This window comes from Lycorma delicatula, chromosome 8 (genome assembly GCF_047948215.1).
Source record: "Lycorma delicatula isolate Av1 chromosome 8, ASM4794821v1, whole genome shotgun sequence".
Classification (NCBI taxonomy): domain Eukaryota; kingdom Metazoa; phylum Arthropoda; class Insecta; order Hemiptera; family Fulgoridae; genus Lycorma; species Lycorma delicatula.
Window position 1 is genome coordinate 53,003,007 of NC_134462.1, and position 18,823 is coordinate 53,021,829.

The 18,823-nt window shown below is 31.7% G+C and overlaps 1 protein-coding gene across 2 annotated transcripts in view; it reads left to right on the plus strand.

Moving 5' to 3' along the window:
* Positions 1–202: 202 nt before the first annotated feature.
* Positions 203–18,823, plus strand: part of LOC142328585 (putative serine protease K12H4.7) — a 54,674-nt gene continuing 36,053 nt past the window's right edge. The window contains exons 1-2 of one of the 2 annotated variants that reach the window (XM_075372354.1): positions 203–331; positions 9,029–9,226. In XM_075372354.1, the coding sequence (XP_075228469.1) occupies positions 9,035–9,226 (192 nt within the window). In that variant the 5' untranslated portion in view covers positions 203–331; positions 9,029–9,034. The remainder of the gene's footprint in view (positions 332–9,028; positions 9,227–18,823) is intronic. The other variant, XM_075372355.1, reaches the window with a different exon arrangement.

Consider the following 18,823-nt stretch of genomic DNA (forward strand, 5'->3'; position numbering starts at 1 on the left):
AGAATTATGCAGCCTATGGTATAACTCATACATGCTGAATTCATATTCATATCTTCTGCACAGTTCCATGAAACAAGGTTTAATTTTTAAATCAAATCTTTGGCAAATGGCTAGTCGGTAGAAAGTTCTTGAGATTATTAAGCGTATTCTCCACTTTTTACGATAATTTAATTTGTATAAGAAGGTAATTTTATCGGTTACGTTGTTGCACCTGTTGTCGATTGAGTTTAGTATAATTACTCGAAAGTCTTCAGTGGCCGGTTCATACCCACGTGTGTCGTATCTCTAATGAGATACTGTAGTTTGACGGTTAGAACCAGTTTTGTTTAAGGTAATTTTAATCTTTTCATAACTGTTAAAAGTAATTATATTATTTTAGCTATTGCCGCATTTATATGATTATTTTATAATAATTAGTCAACATTCAATTTTATAAAGACCGCGGTAGACGTGAAGAGTGTATGAAGTACTTTGTAATTACAGTATTTTGAGTAAACCAATGTTGATTTTATGTATTTATTACCATATAAAATAATATCTACAGACAACGTTAGAATAATCAAACTTATAGATATGAGATTATTCTCAAATACTGGAAGGAGTTGTTATGACAATGTTAGAAAAAATGTACATTATAAGCCAAATTTTCGCATTTTTCCTTACCTACTCTGAACTTGAGAAGGTAAAAATTCCTAATAACAGATTCTATACAAAAATAAATTTGTTTACAAGGAATATTATATTCACTAATTGTAATTTTGAAAATACAGTTTACAATGGTATTTTAAAAATCGATTGCCAGGGATTATTTTTTTTTTTAAATTAGGTTGTTTAAAAGCCGTTACAGTCTTTACAAAAATACTATAGCAGCTACGTAAAGCCTTCTGCTATATTTATTTAAAACTTCGATTTTGACATTAAAAAACTTTGCTTACATTTTATGTTATATCATGATACAGATAATCTAAATTAAGAGTTTTAAATAAATACAGCGAAAGAGATTTTTTTGGTTGTTGCTAATTGTTATATTTTATAATGAAAGTAAATAATAAATTGAAATGTTAATTAGGTTTTGCTAATTTACTGGTGTTGAAAAGTTTTTTCTCTTTTGATAATTGCTTATGAAAGGAACAAAATTAGGTCGGAGCAAAGGTTGAATTTATGTGATCTTGTCAGCTATTTATTCTACTAGGTGACCCTTAACATACAAGTTAGTAACACTCAGACATTTGACTGTTTTCAAGTTTTGTAATAAACATTCCCACTTCAGTAGGATTTAAAAAAATAACTGAAAAAATTATTAAATTATCCACGTTATCTTGCAGTTCCATTATCATTTGGAAGAATAGTAATTTATTTTCTGCATTATAGCCAGTTTATTTTTAAGTAAACCATAATTTTCTTTTAGTTTTTGTTAGTTTAAATTTTATGGAATTTTCATTTTAAACAATAAGCATACAGTTATTATTAAAGTATTAATTATGATTAGCAAATTGAAGCGGATAAGTTTTCATTCATTTTATGGAAAAGGTTTGATGAAATGGCTTGTTTTAGGATTTTGGAAGTGTTAACTATTTCTTTTTCTTCTCAGTCCAAAGATTGATAGGCCTTACTTTACTATTTAAAGCCAATCTCATAAATTCCTTCCTGTAATATTCTTTCACTGTATTAATGAACCCTTATTTAGGCATTCTCACCACTGAACCCTACATCAATCTAAATCAGCTAGAATATTGAAATTAGTGTCAAATCATACTTCTTTTCACTATAGTTGTTACTAATGTTCTTTTTCACCTGCTTTTGTTAGTAGCTCCTCATTTTTCAAGGAACCTTCAAAATTCTTCTCAAACATTACAGTTTTTAATTCTTTTCTGTGTGTTTTTTTTTTTTTTAGGGCCCATGTCTCAGAGGCATTAATTTTACAATTAGCCAGTTCACACAATTATAATTTAAGTTGGTTTAAAGAACTAATCTTATTATTTACGTAATAATATAACTTATTATATTACTTACTATAGTGACTCACTATTACTTAAGTGTAGTGATTAATTACCTACATATTTGTCATAATATGCTACTGTTATTAATAAATATTGCATGATATGTAATTTTTTTATATTTATTTATAAAACCCAGATTTAAATTTTTATCAGATGTTTCTGTGTTGTCAGAGCAATACTCTTTGATTCCAGTAAACTTACTTTTCTGTACAATGCTTGTTTAACCTGTGCTGTTCATTCAATTAAATATTACTTCCTAGATATTTAAATGTAGTAATTTGTGATAATTTTTTCCCTTCTAACCATACTTCAGCTTTCTGTTTCCCATCTCTTGTATACTTCATAATTTTTGTCTATTTTCATACTGCATTTTTTCATAAAAATCATATTCATATTGTGTAAAACATCTTGTAGTTCTGCTTCATTATTACCATTAAAGCAATGTCATTTGTACAATTGAATAATTTTGTAGTACTCGCTATCTAGCTTACACCACACCTGCTGGTTTCCATAAATTCTTTCATAGCCAATTTGATTTACAAGTTGAACAAGGGTGATAATCCACATCCTTGCCTTACACCTTTTGATAACTCTGTGTATAGTCCTTCTTGTTCTACTACAGTTTTCTGTTTCTTTATAGTTGTAGGATAATCCTTTGACCTCTGAAATCTATTCTTATATTTCTTAAAATTTTAAACATGTTTTTCCTATATTATCAAATATTAGATTAGCTGTTGTCATTAGTAAATTTAAGAGAGTGTACTGTAGTCTATGTTCTGTTGGAATTTAATGTTTCCTTTTATTATAAAAAGCAATTAATAATTCTCACAGTTGCATTAATAATCTCCTTCGATTCTGTTTGTATTGTAAATAATGTTTATGATCTTTTGGAAGGATTTTAAAATAGTTTACCTGAAACTGAGTGTTGTTAAAAAATAACTAACATTATATTATGGAGTTCATCAATGAAAACTTTCAGATTGGCACTAATATGAGCCATAGCTGTATACACAGATGTGTAGCCCAATGCGTTAATAAAAGATGATAATGTCGATTAAATTGGTTTATCATGTTATCTTTGTGCATAATAACTACTGTCATGGACTAGTTGCAGCTAGTGACTTGGTAGATTGCTTGTTATAAGCAGAATAACACAAAAAAAAATTGCAGAAAAATCATTCTGTATTAGGGAATACAAAAAATATATCCTATGACCTAAAAATGCCTGTAAAAAAGAATATCTTTTTATAGGCATTCTAAAAGATGAAATGCATGCATTAGCCTCTCTACATGTGCCTCATACATTAGGCTAATAGAATGAAATCCAGGTCGTAAGAAGGGTAATTAGTTTACTGGCATTACTTCTGCCATCACCCCATTCGGTCACTGTAACGCACGAGACCTCTTGCTCCTTTGTGGCACATGTCTGTGCCACTGAACCTTGGAACAGTTTATGCGACACGTCTCCTAACTAGCTCCTAGAGCTAACCTAATAGCTGAACAGTATAAGCATGGTACAATACACCATTTGCTTTGTGTCCAGCCATTCATTTGTCATATATTAAAGAAAATTGGGTAGGTGTACCCCGTCTATGTTACAATATATGACCACCATAAATATAAAATTTAAATTATCAATTTAATTTTGCTTTAATTTTTAACACCAATTTGCTGTCATGCCTAGATCTCTGAATGCCAGCAAATGCTTATCCATCCGAGAGATTGCCATGCAATTTGGAAATCACCCATTATATTGAAGGTATGATTAAAAATGCTGTAAGAAGATGGAGGCATCAATATAGGAGGAAAGAAGACATTATATTAGGTTTACAGATTATATTTGTTATAAGGAATTTTTTACCTTCTCAAGTAAAGTCAGCTGCTTGGAGCTATTGGTCGATGGCCGACCATGTTTCAAGGGTAGTATCCATCCCACAGCAACATGGTAAGAGTCATTCCCTTATGTAAACTACTGGTGCTGTTTAAACATCGCAACTGCATCAAGGAACTCCCACATGGTCTGACGATGTGGCTCATGCCACATTGACTCGCCACGTGTGAGTGGACAATTTTCCCTTTGACCTCTTCTAGGGTGGTGGAAGTTCTAGGGTGGCCCAAGTTCTGCCCCCCCCCCCCCAAGAGCGGGGTAGTCGAACATCATATGCTCATTCGACTGGACCTCCCGCAGACACACAGCTCATCAGTTGCTAGGCAGAACCTAATGCATGTTATTGTTTCAAATTAACATGGATGGTGAGCACTTGACTCTGTTGCCCTTAGAAATGAATTTGAGGCATAACATCTTCCCAAGCCCTGTTTAAATTTATACAAGGACCGTTCCTTAGTCGTGGTGTGCCATTTTTGCTGCCATGCTTCCATCGAGTAGCTCTGAAGCCTCCTTCGCGGCGGGAGATAGGCAAGTGTTCGAAATTTAGATCCGGTCCATTGTGATCACCGTTCCACTCCGGTACTGGCCCGGCTAGAAACCGCTTCCCAAATACCTCGGTTTCCCTTCCTTTTTGCAATCTCCAGATGGCCGATATAAAGACTGATTATACAGACTATGTTTAACATGGAGGTTTCGACTGTACGATTTGTCTGCGCCCTTCAGGAGCATATACTTCGTCTTGGGAACAGAATCATTAAATTTTCATTGTCCCTCCAGCCCTCTGCAGCTGACAAGGTTACCTGCCCTCTTTCTTCCAGTTGCGGTCGTGAACTATCACTAACTGAAAGGAGACAGTCATCGGCGAAAGCCTGGGCAGTGACCCCTTCTGGAAATGTCAATCCCAGAAATCCGTCAAAACCAGGTTCCACAGCAGGGGACTGAGAACGGAACCCTGCGGGCTTCCCCTGATTACAGACTTTTCCACAACTAGGCGCGCGTCTTTGAATAAATACGAGGTGCGACAATAAAGTAATGAGACTGATGTGAAAAAAAATGTTACCGTTTTAGTCATGTTTAGTGTTGTTTCCTTCAAAGTAGTTCCCCTCTGATTGCACACACTTATTCCAGCGCTTCTGCCATTGATGGTAACATTTCTGGAACTCATCTTCTGTAATATCCTCCAAGACCCTCGTCACAGCTTTTTGGACATCTTGTGTTGTTTGAAAATGGTGTCCCTTGACCGCCATTTTGACTCTTGGAAATAGAAAAAAGTCGCACGGAGCGATATCTGGTGAATAAGGTAGCTGTGGTAGTACTGAAATTTGTTTTGAGGTTAAAAATTGCTGTACTGACAGAGCAGTATGGGATGGCGCATTATCGTGATGCAGAATCCAATTATCAGCAATGCTGGCACGGACACGAAGAACTCGTTTACGAAGTCTTTCTAAAATTTCTTTGTAGAAATATTGGTTAACTGTTTGTCCAGGAGGCACCCACTCTTTATGAACAATTCCCTTGGAATCGAAGAAGCACACAAGCATGCATTTCAATTTTGACATCCGCCCTTTTTTTTGGTCTGGGTGATCCCTTTGAGCACCATTGCGAACTTTGGCGTTTTGTCTCTGGATCGTATTGAAAAACCAACCTTCATCACCAGTGATAACACGGCTCAACAAATCTGGATTGATTTCCGTTTGCTCTAACAGATCGGCTGCCACATTTTTCCGTGTTTCTCGCTGTTGTGTGAGATTTTTGGGGACCATTTTTGCACAAATCTTTCTCATACCAAGATTTTAAGTTAATATTAGACGAACCGTTTCTCGATTGATGTTGAGTTCTTCTGCAATTATTTTCACGGATAATCTTCGATCATAGCGTACGATTTCACGCACCCTGGTCAAGTATACATCTGTCCGTGAGGTTGATGGTCGTCCACTGCGGTCTTCATCTTCAACATTCGTTCTGCCTTCACTAAAAATTTTATGCCAAAAACTTGAGCTTTTGACATAACCTCCTCTTCAAAAGCTTTCTGAAGCTTACCATAAGTTGTCGCGTTTTCACCCAATTTAACGCAAAAAGAAATGGCATACCGTTGCGCAATATTTTGCGGTTTCATTTCTGTGACGAGAGACACAAACACGTGTTCACTTATTACAGCACAACTCACGACTGAGCAGTTGCATCAATGTGCCGCTTGAACTAAAAGTAGCTTATAGACCAAGGTCAAAGATGGTGTGCCTACGCAAGCTGCAGGGTTGCCACATCTTGGAAAGAAAAATCAGTCTCATTACTTTATTGTCGCACCTCGTAAATTTATATTACAAATATATATATATATATATATATATATATATATATATAAATCAAGATTATAATAAAGCATTGTTTTACAAAAAAAAAATCGATACATTAATTTGACACCTACCTATTTATACCAGTCTTTCTCATCGGCTGTAATTAATGAAAGGCAGAGTTGCTTTTACTGAGTATAATGGTAATGAACAAAAAAACACTATGTAATCTGCGAACCTAATATAATGTCTTTTTTCCTCCCATATTGATGCCTCCATCTTCTTACAGCATTTTTAATCATTTCTTCAATATAATGGGTGATTCCAAATTGCAATCTCTCGGGAGATTGCCATGAAATAAGAAAAAGCAGAAATAAGAAAAAAAGGTTTACATAGGTTAGAAAACGGTTCGTTAGCGAGTTTCGGCTCGCGAAACATTTAGCCCGGCTTTCTGCTTTCTCTGTGAAATTAAATTGTACTAAAATTCTAGGGTTACAAATCGAGGTGTAAATTTGGTGCTTTTTTTTGGTTTTTGATGTAAGAAATTAAATAAAAGTGGTCCCAGACCTCTATCTCAATTAGGTTTTAAGACAAACGGGGTGACACAAAAACATTTTGTCAGAAAATACATTTTTTGGGGTTTGGAATAAAATAACTTTGTTAATTTACCTATAAACAAATAATAATCTCTAGTTATCTTTGCTGAGAATTTAATTCTGAGAAAATGGATGTAAATAACGTTTATTAAAATTTAAAAAAAATTGAGTTCAATTTTAATTAGAAACAAAACACACAAACTGGATCGTAAAAGTGATACGATCTTAAACTGAGCAATTTACTTACAAATGCTAAAAATTAAAAATAAATCTGAAAGACATCTTTCTAAAACATATTAGATTTTTTTAATTTTTTCTTATTACAGCTGATAATCAAGCTTAATATCTACCATTTGAATATTCATTTGAGCGGTGTTTGTTCTGTTATTCGGTCAGTCATTCCCAATGGGTGATGCTATAAATCTGTTTTCATTTGGAAAGATGACGGATATTTTAATTTATGGAAAAGTAAATAGAAATGGATTGGATGCTGTGCGTGAATACCGGGAAATTATCCAGATTGAAGAGTAGCGGATCGTAAAACAATTGAGGCTTTGAAGAGTAACAGGCATGTTTAAACCACGATTCGATGCTGGTCGTGAACTTTTTGTGAGAAATGCCATTATTGAAGAAGTAATAATATTGATTGCGGTACATTTATCTCCCATCTCAATCACTAGAATGTTGTCAGATCGCTTTCATGTTTCGCAATCGTGTGTGGCGAACGTTACGGGATCAGCAACTGTACCCATTCCGTACAGCACGTGTACAAGAGTTATTAACACCTGATATTTATAAAGGATGAAATTCCTTTGAAAACCCTGTTTTACAAGAAGTGGCATTGTATATTAGCAAAACATTCGCACTTTGACAAAATAGAATCCCCATCAGGCTGTTATTAAAACTCATTTCCAACGCACTTTTTCATTTAATGTGTGGGGTGGTCTTTTTGTTGATAATCTTGTAGGGCCTTTTTTCTTACCGTCAAGTCTCAATGGAGAGCGGCAATTGCATTTTTTGCAAACTAAACTGTTGGAAGATATTCCAGTTCACCTGCTCAAGTGATGAATCATTTAAATAACACTTGTAGTATGCAAATGGGATTGATCGAAACGAATCGGTAAAATGGTCACTTTGATCTCCCGATTTCACGCCAGCTGACTTTTTCCTTTGGGGTTGTATGAAGTTGTTAGTTCATTCCGCTTGTATTGGCACACAAGAAGAATTGAGTCATAATTGAAACTGGAGCTACTACTAGGAATAATAATGATGCTATTAGATGTGCTCGGCTAGCATGGATTCGCCGAGCTGAACTATGCATTGAACAGAATGGTGGCCACATTGAGCAACTGCTTTGAAGAAATGTTTGCAGCTTTACCAAGTAACTATTTTGATGTTTAATAATTTTTAGAAAAAAATCAAAAGAGTATGGATTTTTATTTTGTTTAAATGCATGGTTTTGTACAAAAACCGTATTTTCATTATGTGGCAGATTGTAACAGTACAAGAGTAATGCATTTTACAGTAGTGATTGAGGCGGTAAAAATGTCTCTATAATTCCAATATTTTAAATAATGTGTTAAATTTAATTCCATATAAAATATTATAATGAAGTAAAGATTTCTGCGAAAGTAGTAAACATGTAAAAAAGGCAACAAATTATTTTTATAAATGGTTATATAATCATGCTGCTAGCATGCAATTTGCTAAATTATTTATTTAATTATTCTATTATTATTTATTATATAAAAAATGGTTTATTAATAATAAGCTATATAATTGTCAGTGACAAAATTATTGTAAATTTTCTGAGAATTATATAAATAATAAAACAATCAAGTGTAAAAACGTTTTTTTGTAAAAATATATAAACTGCATTTACTTATAATTTCTGTTTCACACATTTTTTTGTCTAAATTGACTATATTCTATAATTCAGTAACATTCAAAGGGAAACTGTATTCAGCTTCTTACAAAACTCTGGCAATTTTAAATAATTTTTTGTTGTATATGGCAATTTGTTCTTGTATTTTTCATTATTCTTTTTTAAACAATTTTTATGTTGTTGCATATTTTATATTCCTTACTATATGCTTCAGGTGTACTTAAATTGAATTGAATTATAAGAATATATAATACTAGAATTTTGTAACCTTGGACCCATTTATTACAACATAAATTTCAAGTACTCTGTATGTTATTTATGAACTTGTAAACTTATAATTTTGTACATTAAAATAATTTTTTTTTCAGGTAGTCATGAGGCAGTATTTATTTCTGTTTCTGTGTGTCTCAGTCATGTATTCTCCATGCCAGTCACTAGCTAGAAAAAAAAGAAAATACGGTCTTGGTGAGCCTTGGTTAAAAACCTTTATACAGTTACCTGAGGATCAATGGTTTAATCAGAAATTGGATCATTTTGATCCAATGTCAAATGTAACATGGAAACAAGTTAGTTTTATTAATATTAACAAATAATTGTTTTAAAGAATTGTTTGTTCACTGTCATTAATTGTATATTTTTATTTAGAAATTAATCAGTTTTACTGTATGGAATATAAATTTAATATTAGTCCAATATTAGTTCATCATCATCATATGTCATCTACTCTTCAGTAGTGTTGAATCAGATTCTTTCTTTGCGTAGACATTGATGTTGCCTATGCAACAACAGAATATAGAATTGAATTTAAGTAACAACTTCTTTTAAAGTAGTGTAAGTAGTATAATAAAGTACAGTATAATATTATATAATAGTAATATATAAAGCAATAATTAAAATAAATGTAAAAGTGTAACTTATAGACAAATAGAAAAAACTGTCCTATTACTATTGATATTAGGAAAAACATTTTGAATTTAAATTCTGTGTTTATAAAATCTCCAACCTCTGTACTTTTGTTGTTGAAATCCTGCTTGGCATTTCTAGAATCTGTTCACTTTCTAGCTTCTTTTTTTTTCTTCCTTTTATGAAAAAGGTTCAGTAAATCCATTTTAATATTATACATTTTACTCTATACTTTTCATTATAGTCTTCATAATGACTAATTTTTTTATAACAAATTTTATTCTTCTAATTCCACCAGTTAGCTTTTTGTCTGCTTGTACATTCTATGATTTCAATCCACTATATAGCAGAGTGTAGCATTTTTGGATATAAATCACAGACTTAAGATTTTTCACATACTAAAATAATTTTTTCTCATCGTAAGAGTGTGTAATTAGGTAATCTTGTAGTTACTGGAGTGAAATGAGTAAATATAAACCAATTTAAATGATAGTCTGACATATTATATTAATATTTTTTTTAAATAATTTTTTTAGACAATGCTTACTTTGGAAAATTAAACATCCATCATGATTTCCACCTCAAAAAGAAGAATACATTGAGTTAATAGAATCACTTAGAAATAACATTTCATAGAATTTTATTCTATAAAAGTACTGGATACAGAATTCTCTTTAATGATATTGTATATAAAATTAAAATGCTTATTTTCAAGCTTGCTTATTGCCACATCTCCTGAACCTCTCAACTAAGACAGTTTAGATTTGCATACTAATTTTTTTTAGGTTTTGCAACTGATAAGGTTTCAAAAATATCAAAGATGGGTTAAAACAGGGATTCTCTTTAATTGGAAAAGATGTTTAATACTGAACTCATCTGCTGTTGTGTATGCCTTAGATTTTATTGCATGTATGTAGTTTAACTGAAAATTAAACTAAAAAAAAAATCATGGAAGTCAAGAAGTACAACTGATAACAGAACAAAAGTCATTCCTATTCCTTTATCTATTAGGGCATTTTGTAATTTACTAATTTGAAGTATTTACTACTTATCTATATATTTTTTTAAAACTATCTTTTGATATGACGTATATTTATTCAGGTTCTTAATTTTTTATTTTAAATGATTACATTGTTTTTACAAATAATATCAATTTATAAAAAAATTAATATTTGTGTACCATTGATTAATATTTAAAGAAAAGTTTTACCTTTTAAATTATTAAACTGATTTAGATTTTTCTATATTAATTTATTTTAAATATATCATAACAAACAAAACAGCTTTTATATATATTTTACTTAACATTTTATGATCTTATTTCAACTTTATTTTTTTAAATTTTTTTTATGTCAAATGTCTACTTTAGTTTACAAATCATGAAAGTGCTTTTTTAGTAATGTGATATTTACAATGAAATTTGATTATCTTGTGTTTAGTGATTTATTGATTGTTTTGAATTCTTTGGATGTAATAATTTATCTTCAGTTGTTGGAGTGTAATTTTTAACATAATGTTTTTTATTTTTTGATGATGCATTGGATTTTTCTTGTAGTATATTGTTTATTTCTTTTAATAAAGCTATCAGTTGTGTTTCTTTTTCAAATATTTCATCTGATACTGGGGTTATCTGTGTGAAACATTTTGATATTATTTTTATTTTCTCCTCAATAATTTTTGGAAGTTCCTGATTCAACACCATGTTGCTATTTTGGTATTTTAATTGTATTGAGTCATATTGTTGTTCTAGTTTTCTTAATTGTGACAGTGTTGCTCTTGTTCCGCTGAGTAAAAATTGACTAAAATTATTTGATGCTAATGTGAAATCATTTTTCTTTTTTCTGTGATTGTCAAACATTTCATTTACTTCATCAGATCCCATTAGTGATACATTTACAATATTTTTGACTTGTACTATTTTATCAAATGTATCCGAATCTGCTTGATCATGTTCCGGTAAGTGAAAAGATGGATCTAAATCTGTATTTGCGAATCCAATTGTTAATTTACGGAGACGTGATGCTGCTTTATCCAGAAGACTAAGACAGTTAGTATAAGTTCCTAATGCTTGTAACAGTGTATCTATTCGGTGTAAACGGTACTGAAGATTGTCTTGCTGATCGGCTGTAATGTTGCCTTCTACTTCATTTTTGCATATCTTTTCCTCAAGTCTTTCTCTCATTTCGGATTCTTTTATAATTTTTCTTTCAATGTACTCTTTACTTTTCTCCTTTTCAGTAGTAAACGCATAACATTGATTTCTTTGCGGCTGATTAGATCGGTTATTTGAACAACAGCAACCACTATGTTTTAAAATAGAAATTGGAGCAGTAGGTGGAGGGGGAAGTAAATCTTCTGGTGGTGGTGGTGAATCTGTATCTTCTCTTTCTGATGATGTATCAGAATCAGCTAATGCACTTCTTCTTTGTAGTATTGGTTCACTCCAACGACTGCTTGAACAATGATTCTGTTTGCAAAATGTTGATTTTCTATCTACTCTATGGGACATTTTGATCAAAACGTAATAAAAATCAAGTCACGTTGTCAAGGAAATAAATTATTATAAAATTTAAAAGATAAAAACATTTAATTGTTTAAATAGCTGTAATTTAATTTTTTAAACTTTGTTTACATTCTTAATTTTTTCTACTCTTGTACTATTGGCAGGAGTATTTACATAGGAGAAAAATTATAAAGGAGTCTGTACATCCTCTACATTGGTTACTGGTCCTTCATATATTTAGTAAATCTGAATCTGTAGATCACCCTTTTGCTTTATCCTGGTGTAGAAGTCATTTTTGTTTTCCTGATGAGTTGGTGTTATTTATTTCTATGTTAAATAATTCTAATTGCATCATGTCTTCTTATCTTTAACAAATGTTATATTTCTGACCAAAGATTAATTTATCTGTTCTGTCTTGAAGAGTGAGCCAAGTAATCTACAGATGTTATTCGGAAAGTAACTTCCTATTCGTTATTAAAAAAAAACACCAATTGATAAAAAAAAGTTTAAACATCTTATAATTACATCTTTGCTACTTTTTTTACATAATTGCTGTCCAAATTAAGGCACTTGTCATATCTGTAAAGATGTTTTTGAATACCCTAATTGTAAAACTTTTATCGCCTTTGAATTAAGGTAGTATAAGATAGTAAAACTGTTTTGAGGAGAACTGGTGTGCCCCCACTCTCATTCTTTTTTTGCTTAGCTTCTGGAACCAGCGTAAGGTATTGCTTCAGAGGATGAGTGAGGATGATGTGTATGATGATTTATTTATAAAAATAAAGTGTAGCCTTGTACAGTTTCAGGTCCACCATTTCTGATTTGTGTGGTTAATTGAAACCCAACCACCAAAGAACACCGGTATCCACAATCTATTTTCAAATCTATATAGAAGTAATTACCTTCACTAGGATGCAGTGGTGTGCTCCACTGATTGATTAGGCTTTTGTTTCCACTTAACAGATTTAACGCATGTCTCATCGCCTGTTACAGTGCGATCAAGCAACTCATCCTTCTGATTATGGTAATGGTGAAGGAAGGTTAGTGTGACCCCATACTCTTTTTTGTGTGTTCATCAGAAAGAAGCTGAAGCACCCAGTGAGCACAAAGTTTGTGGAAGCCTAACCTATCGGTTGTGATTTAACACAGCATTGTTCACAATATGTGAGGTAAAAATTTGGATATTATGAATGGAAGATTTTCTCCAAATTTCACATCAACACTTGCATGAAGTTCATCTGTGGAAGTTGAGGGTCAACCACTTCTTTCATGGCGTGAACGTTTGTTCAACCTACCTGAAATATAAGACAGCATTGTCTTACAGCACTTACACTCATGATATTTGCTCCATTTACTGCACAAAGTTAACGATGAATTTTAGCAGCTCACAAGTTTTTTGTGTGTAGGCAACGGATGATGGCACACACTTCACACTTCGTCGACAGGATTTTCTATGACAGCAACCATTTCGAAAGAGTTTTACAGAAACAAACAAGTAAGCGCTTTTCCAATATCACTACTGTACACCGTATCACAAAACGGTCCAGCAGATATAAATATGAATTCAGCATGAATGAGTTATATCTCAGTAGTTAAGGTAAATCATTCTGTCACTCCCACATGCAAATACACTTATTGTTTGGGGGTTTTATGCGTATAATAATGCACTGTTGGCTGTCACTTGTCTGACGCTGTGGCATGGCAATGATATGCTATTAATATTTTTGCAGAGTATTTGTTATTGATGATAAATAATGATGACATCATTTGTAATGCTTCTTCACACCATTATTCAGTTCAGTGAAAGAGTTTCAATTTGTATTATCGTGTACTCCATACGGTACAATACAGTTTGATAGTTAATTTTTATAACAGTTTTATTCAATTTTCATTAATTTAATTTACCCTTCATTTTGTGCCAATTGGGTGTTAATGAAGAGCGATTCTGTTGTGAAACGTAAACCGGGAAAACCTTTAAGTAGTTCCAAAAAAAAAATTCTCAGCAACGTATAACCTTAAAACAAAATAACTCTGAAACTGCAGTCAGAGACATTGCTCGGAAAGCAAGTGAGCAATAGGCTTTAGCGAAAGAACAATTATATAATAAAGAAACATAGAATTGATGGTAAACATGTTATCCCTAAAAAGACCAGAAAGCGTATGAAAACGATTGGAAAGCTGGAGGATTTTATAAAACTACTACCTATTAGAAAAAAAAAGTTCATTAGTTTTATTTCAATAATGAGCTTCCTAACTTGAACAAAATAATAAATGCTGTGAATACTGATTCTGAACTGCCAAATTTTTCTTGAAGTACATTGCATTATGTTTTAAAATCGATGAATTTTTGTTTAATGTCCTGATAAAATAATTCTTACTGGTTAAAAGCGAACATATTATCTCATGGCATAGGAAATATAATAGAGAAATTAAGTGATTTTGAGAAGAGGATAATAAAATCTATTATCTAGATGAAACTTTGGTTAATGTGGGACATGTTCAGGAAAAGATAAGGAAGGATATAGAAATACAGAGCACAAAAGATGCTTCTATGAAAGGTTTGTCAACTTAGTTGAAAATCCCAGCTGGAAAAGGTAAATGATTTGTTGTAGTAAAGCACATAGGAAGTGAAAAGAGGTTTTTGAACGGTGGTTTATGTATGTTTAAATCCAGTTCTTCTCAAAAGTGTCACAATGGAATGAATGGTGACAATTTTATGCAATGGTTTAAAAAAATTGCCGAGTTGTTGGTGAAGGATCTGTCATTGCAATGGATGATGCGCTGTACCATTGCCTGAAAACTGAAAAAATTCTACATGGTTCAACCTGAAAATTGGAAATTGCCGAATGATTAAAATCGAAGAAAATTGCTTACATTGAAGACATGTTAAAAGTAGAACTTATAAGATTAGTAAAATCAGTTAAACAGAAATATATTCATTATAAAGAAAATGAAATAGCAAATTTATAAAATTGTGCCGTGTTGTGTCTTCTTCCATACCATTGCAATTTTAACCTGAAAGAATTGATATGGGTACAAGTCAAAGGCCACATTGGGAGTAATAACGCAAAATTCAAGTTAAGTGATATAAAAAAAAGACATTGATAAAAGGTATTAATAGAGTAGATGTAAATGTTTGAAAAAGTTATATTCACTATGTAATTAAAGAAGGAAAAAAGCATGGGAAGCAGATAGTTTGTATGAAAATATTATTGAAGATACTGTGATAAATTTGGGATGACAATAGTTAAACAGACAGCAGCTTATTGTGTACTCATAATTGCAAATCAGTTGATTTTGAAGTCGACAGTTCTAAGGTTTCAAATCTTAGTAAAGGCAGTTATTTTTATATGGATTTCAATAGATCGTGACTACTGGTGTTCTTTGGTGGTTGGGTTTCAATTAACCAACCACACATCTCAGGAATGATTGACCTGAGACTGTACAAGACTACACTTCATTTACATTCATACATATCATTCATCCTCTGAGGTAATACCTCACGATGGTTCCAGAGGCTAAACAGAAAAAGAAAGAAAGAAACTTATTGGGTATTGAAGAATTACATTTAGGTTACAGATTTTCTTTCTATTTTACTTGATGAAATTTTAATATAGCTCTAACATTCCTTCTTAAAATTTTTATTTTTATATAAATATATCATTTTATTACAGTTTTTGTATTACAAATTATTTTTACTTAATTTTTATTCTATACAGAAGAATTGTGAAGAGAGTGGAAGAAGTGTTAGGAGAAGACCAATTTGGTTTCAGGAAAAGTATAGGGACAAGGGAAGCAATTTTAGGCCTCAGATTAATAGTAGAAGGAAGATTAAAGAAAAACAAACCAACATACTTGGCGTTTATAGACCTAGAAAAGGCATTCGATAACGTAGACTGGAATAAATTGTTCAGCATTTTAAAAAAATTAGGGTTCAAATACAGAGATAGAAGAACAATTGCTAACATGTACAGGAACCAAACAGCAACAGTAATAATTGAAGAACATAAGAAAGAAGCTGTAATAAGAAAGGGAGTCCGACAAGGATGTTCCCTATCTCCGTTACTTTTTAATCTTTACATGGAACTAGCAGTTAATGATGTTAAAGAACAATTTAGATTCGGAGTAACAGTACAAGGTGAAAAGATAAAGATGCTACGATTTGCTGATGATATAGTAATTCTAGCCGAGAGTAAAAAGGATTTAGAAGAAACAATGAACGACATAGATGAAGTCCTACGCAAGAACTATCGCATGAAAATAAACAAGAACAAAACAAAAGTAATGAAATGTAGTAGAAATAACAAAGATGGACCACTGAATGTGAAAATAGGAGGAGAAAAGATTATGGAGGTAGAAGAATTTTGTTATTTGGGAAGTAGAATTACTAAAGATGGACGAAGCAGGAGCGATATAAAATGCCGAATAGCACAAGTGAAACTAGCCTTCAGTAAGAAATATAATTTGTTTACATCAAAAATTAATTTAAATGTCAGGAAAAGATTTTTGAAAGTATATGTTTGGAGTGTCGCTTTATATGGAAGTGAAACTTGGACAATCGGAGTATCTGAGAAAAAAGATTAGAAGCTTTTGAAATGTGGTGCTATAGGAGAATGTTAAAAATCAGATGGGTGGATAAAGTGACAAATGAAGAGGTATTGCAGCAAATAGGTGAAGAAAGAAGCATTTGGAAAAATATAGTTAAAAGAAGATACAGACTTATAGGCCACATACTAAGGCATCCTGGAATAGTCGCTTTAATATTAGAAGGACAGGTAGAAGGAAAAAATTATGTAGGCAGGCCACGTTTGGAATATGTAAAACAAATTGTTAGGGATGTAGGATATAGAGGGTATACTGAAATGAAACGACTAGCACTAGATAGGGAATCTCGGAGAGCTGCATCAAACCAGTCAAATGACTGAAGACAAAAAAAAAAATTTATGTTAAAAGTAGAGAGAAATATTTTTTTTTCAACTGGATTGTGTTAAATTAAAATCATCGTACTGTTATGTTTTTAATACTTGCATGCTTTCGTGAAACAAATTATAGAGCTGCACTGAACTGGTCTGTTCAACTGTGCAAAGATAGAATCACCACCCAAACACCTTTATGCAATACTGAAGCCCGGAAGTTAATTTCCGAATACTCTTCATACTTAGTTACGTAGTCGTAACCTGTTAAAGTTTATTATTAGCATCCTGCATAATCTTTATATACAGAATTTAACCTGCAGGTAAATTCATTTATTTTGTTAAATGTATTTGTAGTTTTAAATAATTATTATTTACTCTTTCTTAGAGTTAATTTATCTACCCTTGTCATTCCACTTTAAGTGTTTTTATAAATTTATCATTATTGGACTCAATCCAAGTATTTTAATGACCAAACTCTGTTAAACTTATTGTTGCATGTAGAAAATTGTGAAATGTAACTGTATGGTTTCTGTATATTAGTGAAAATTTTTTTGTTATAATTATTTTCATGTACTTTGAAAGAAAAAATCCCCTTGTTAATTGTGTCTCTGTGGAGTCATGTTATCCTGAAAGTAGTCAACTACACTGATATATTCAATTGAAAGCAAATCCTTTCTAGGCTTACCATCCCCTCCTAACATTTCCTGTTACTTATCTTTCATCGTATCTTTGGGTAGGTACTATGGGAATTGTTTCAGCCACCAATTTGGTTTCAACTCTGACACTATACCAGCAAATTTTAATTGTGATAGACTCGCTTCTTTACTTGTTTGTCAGAGTACTCTGTTTCCATTTTTGGTTGTCCATAAACCAAACTAGCGGTGCTTATTGAGTAGATATTGGCTTTCTTCTTTTAATATTGTAATATTTTTTATTGGTGTTTTTATTCATTTGTAATAAGATATGACTCAGTATGGTTCTGACTTATAATTATTAAGGCTATGAAATCTCAATAATATAAGTACAATTAATAATTATAACAAGTAAAAAAATAATATTTTTTAATAACTGTATAAAAAATAAATTACTCTGACTCTTCATGCTATTTACTGCTGATTTTCTTTAATTTCAGTTTGTCTTATGAATAGTTATGAATTATATAAAAATAATGGGAAATAAAATTTTTATTTTAAGCAAGAAAAATAGTTCAAGAAATCAAAAGTCGCTAAGTTCATAAAATTAATAATTGATTATGTATGTGTTTACGTACATATTCTTATGAATATACACTTCAGACTTCAAGTGTTAGGTGTAGTAGGGATAACTAATTGAATCTTTTGGGGGTGATAATAAGGAATCCTACATTACAGGAACCTACTATTGTAGCCCCCGCCCCCCACAAGAAGCTTGTGCTCAGGTGACCATTACAGAGCTCTTGATACATCCTGATTATACTTTTTTTGGCACAAATGAGTAACTAGCCAATAAATCAATAATAAGCCTGATATATAAAATATTATGTATTGTTACAGAAGTTGTAAGTCTGTGACAGTCACTGTTAAAAAGTTGTTTCGTCTTGGTTGTAGATTGGGACAAATATTTCTTTTGTTGTCTTATGATGTTTAATAAATACTGCCTTTAATAAATAAATTCAAACTGGCACACAGAGTAGGCCATAATCTTTGATTTGCGACCGACTTCAATAATCAGTTGAAATTATTGGAAGTTATAAGGTTGTTGTCTGAAATGTAGTATTGTATTTTGAAGTGTTTTGCTCATTTTGAAGTTTACTCTTTTAGATCTGCAGTTTTAGCTTTATGTATAATATATAAATATATGGA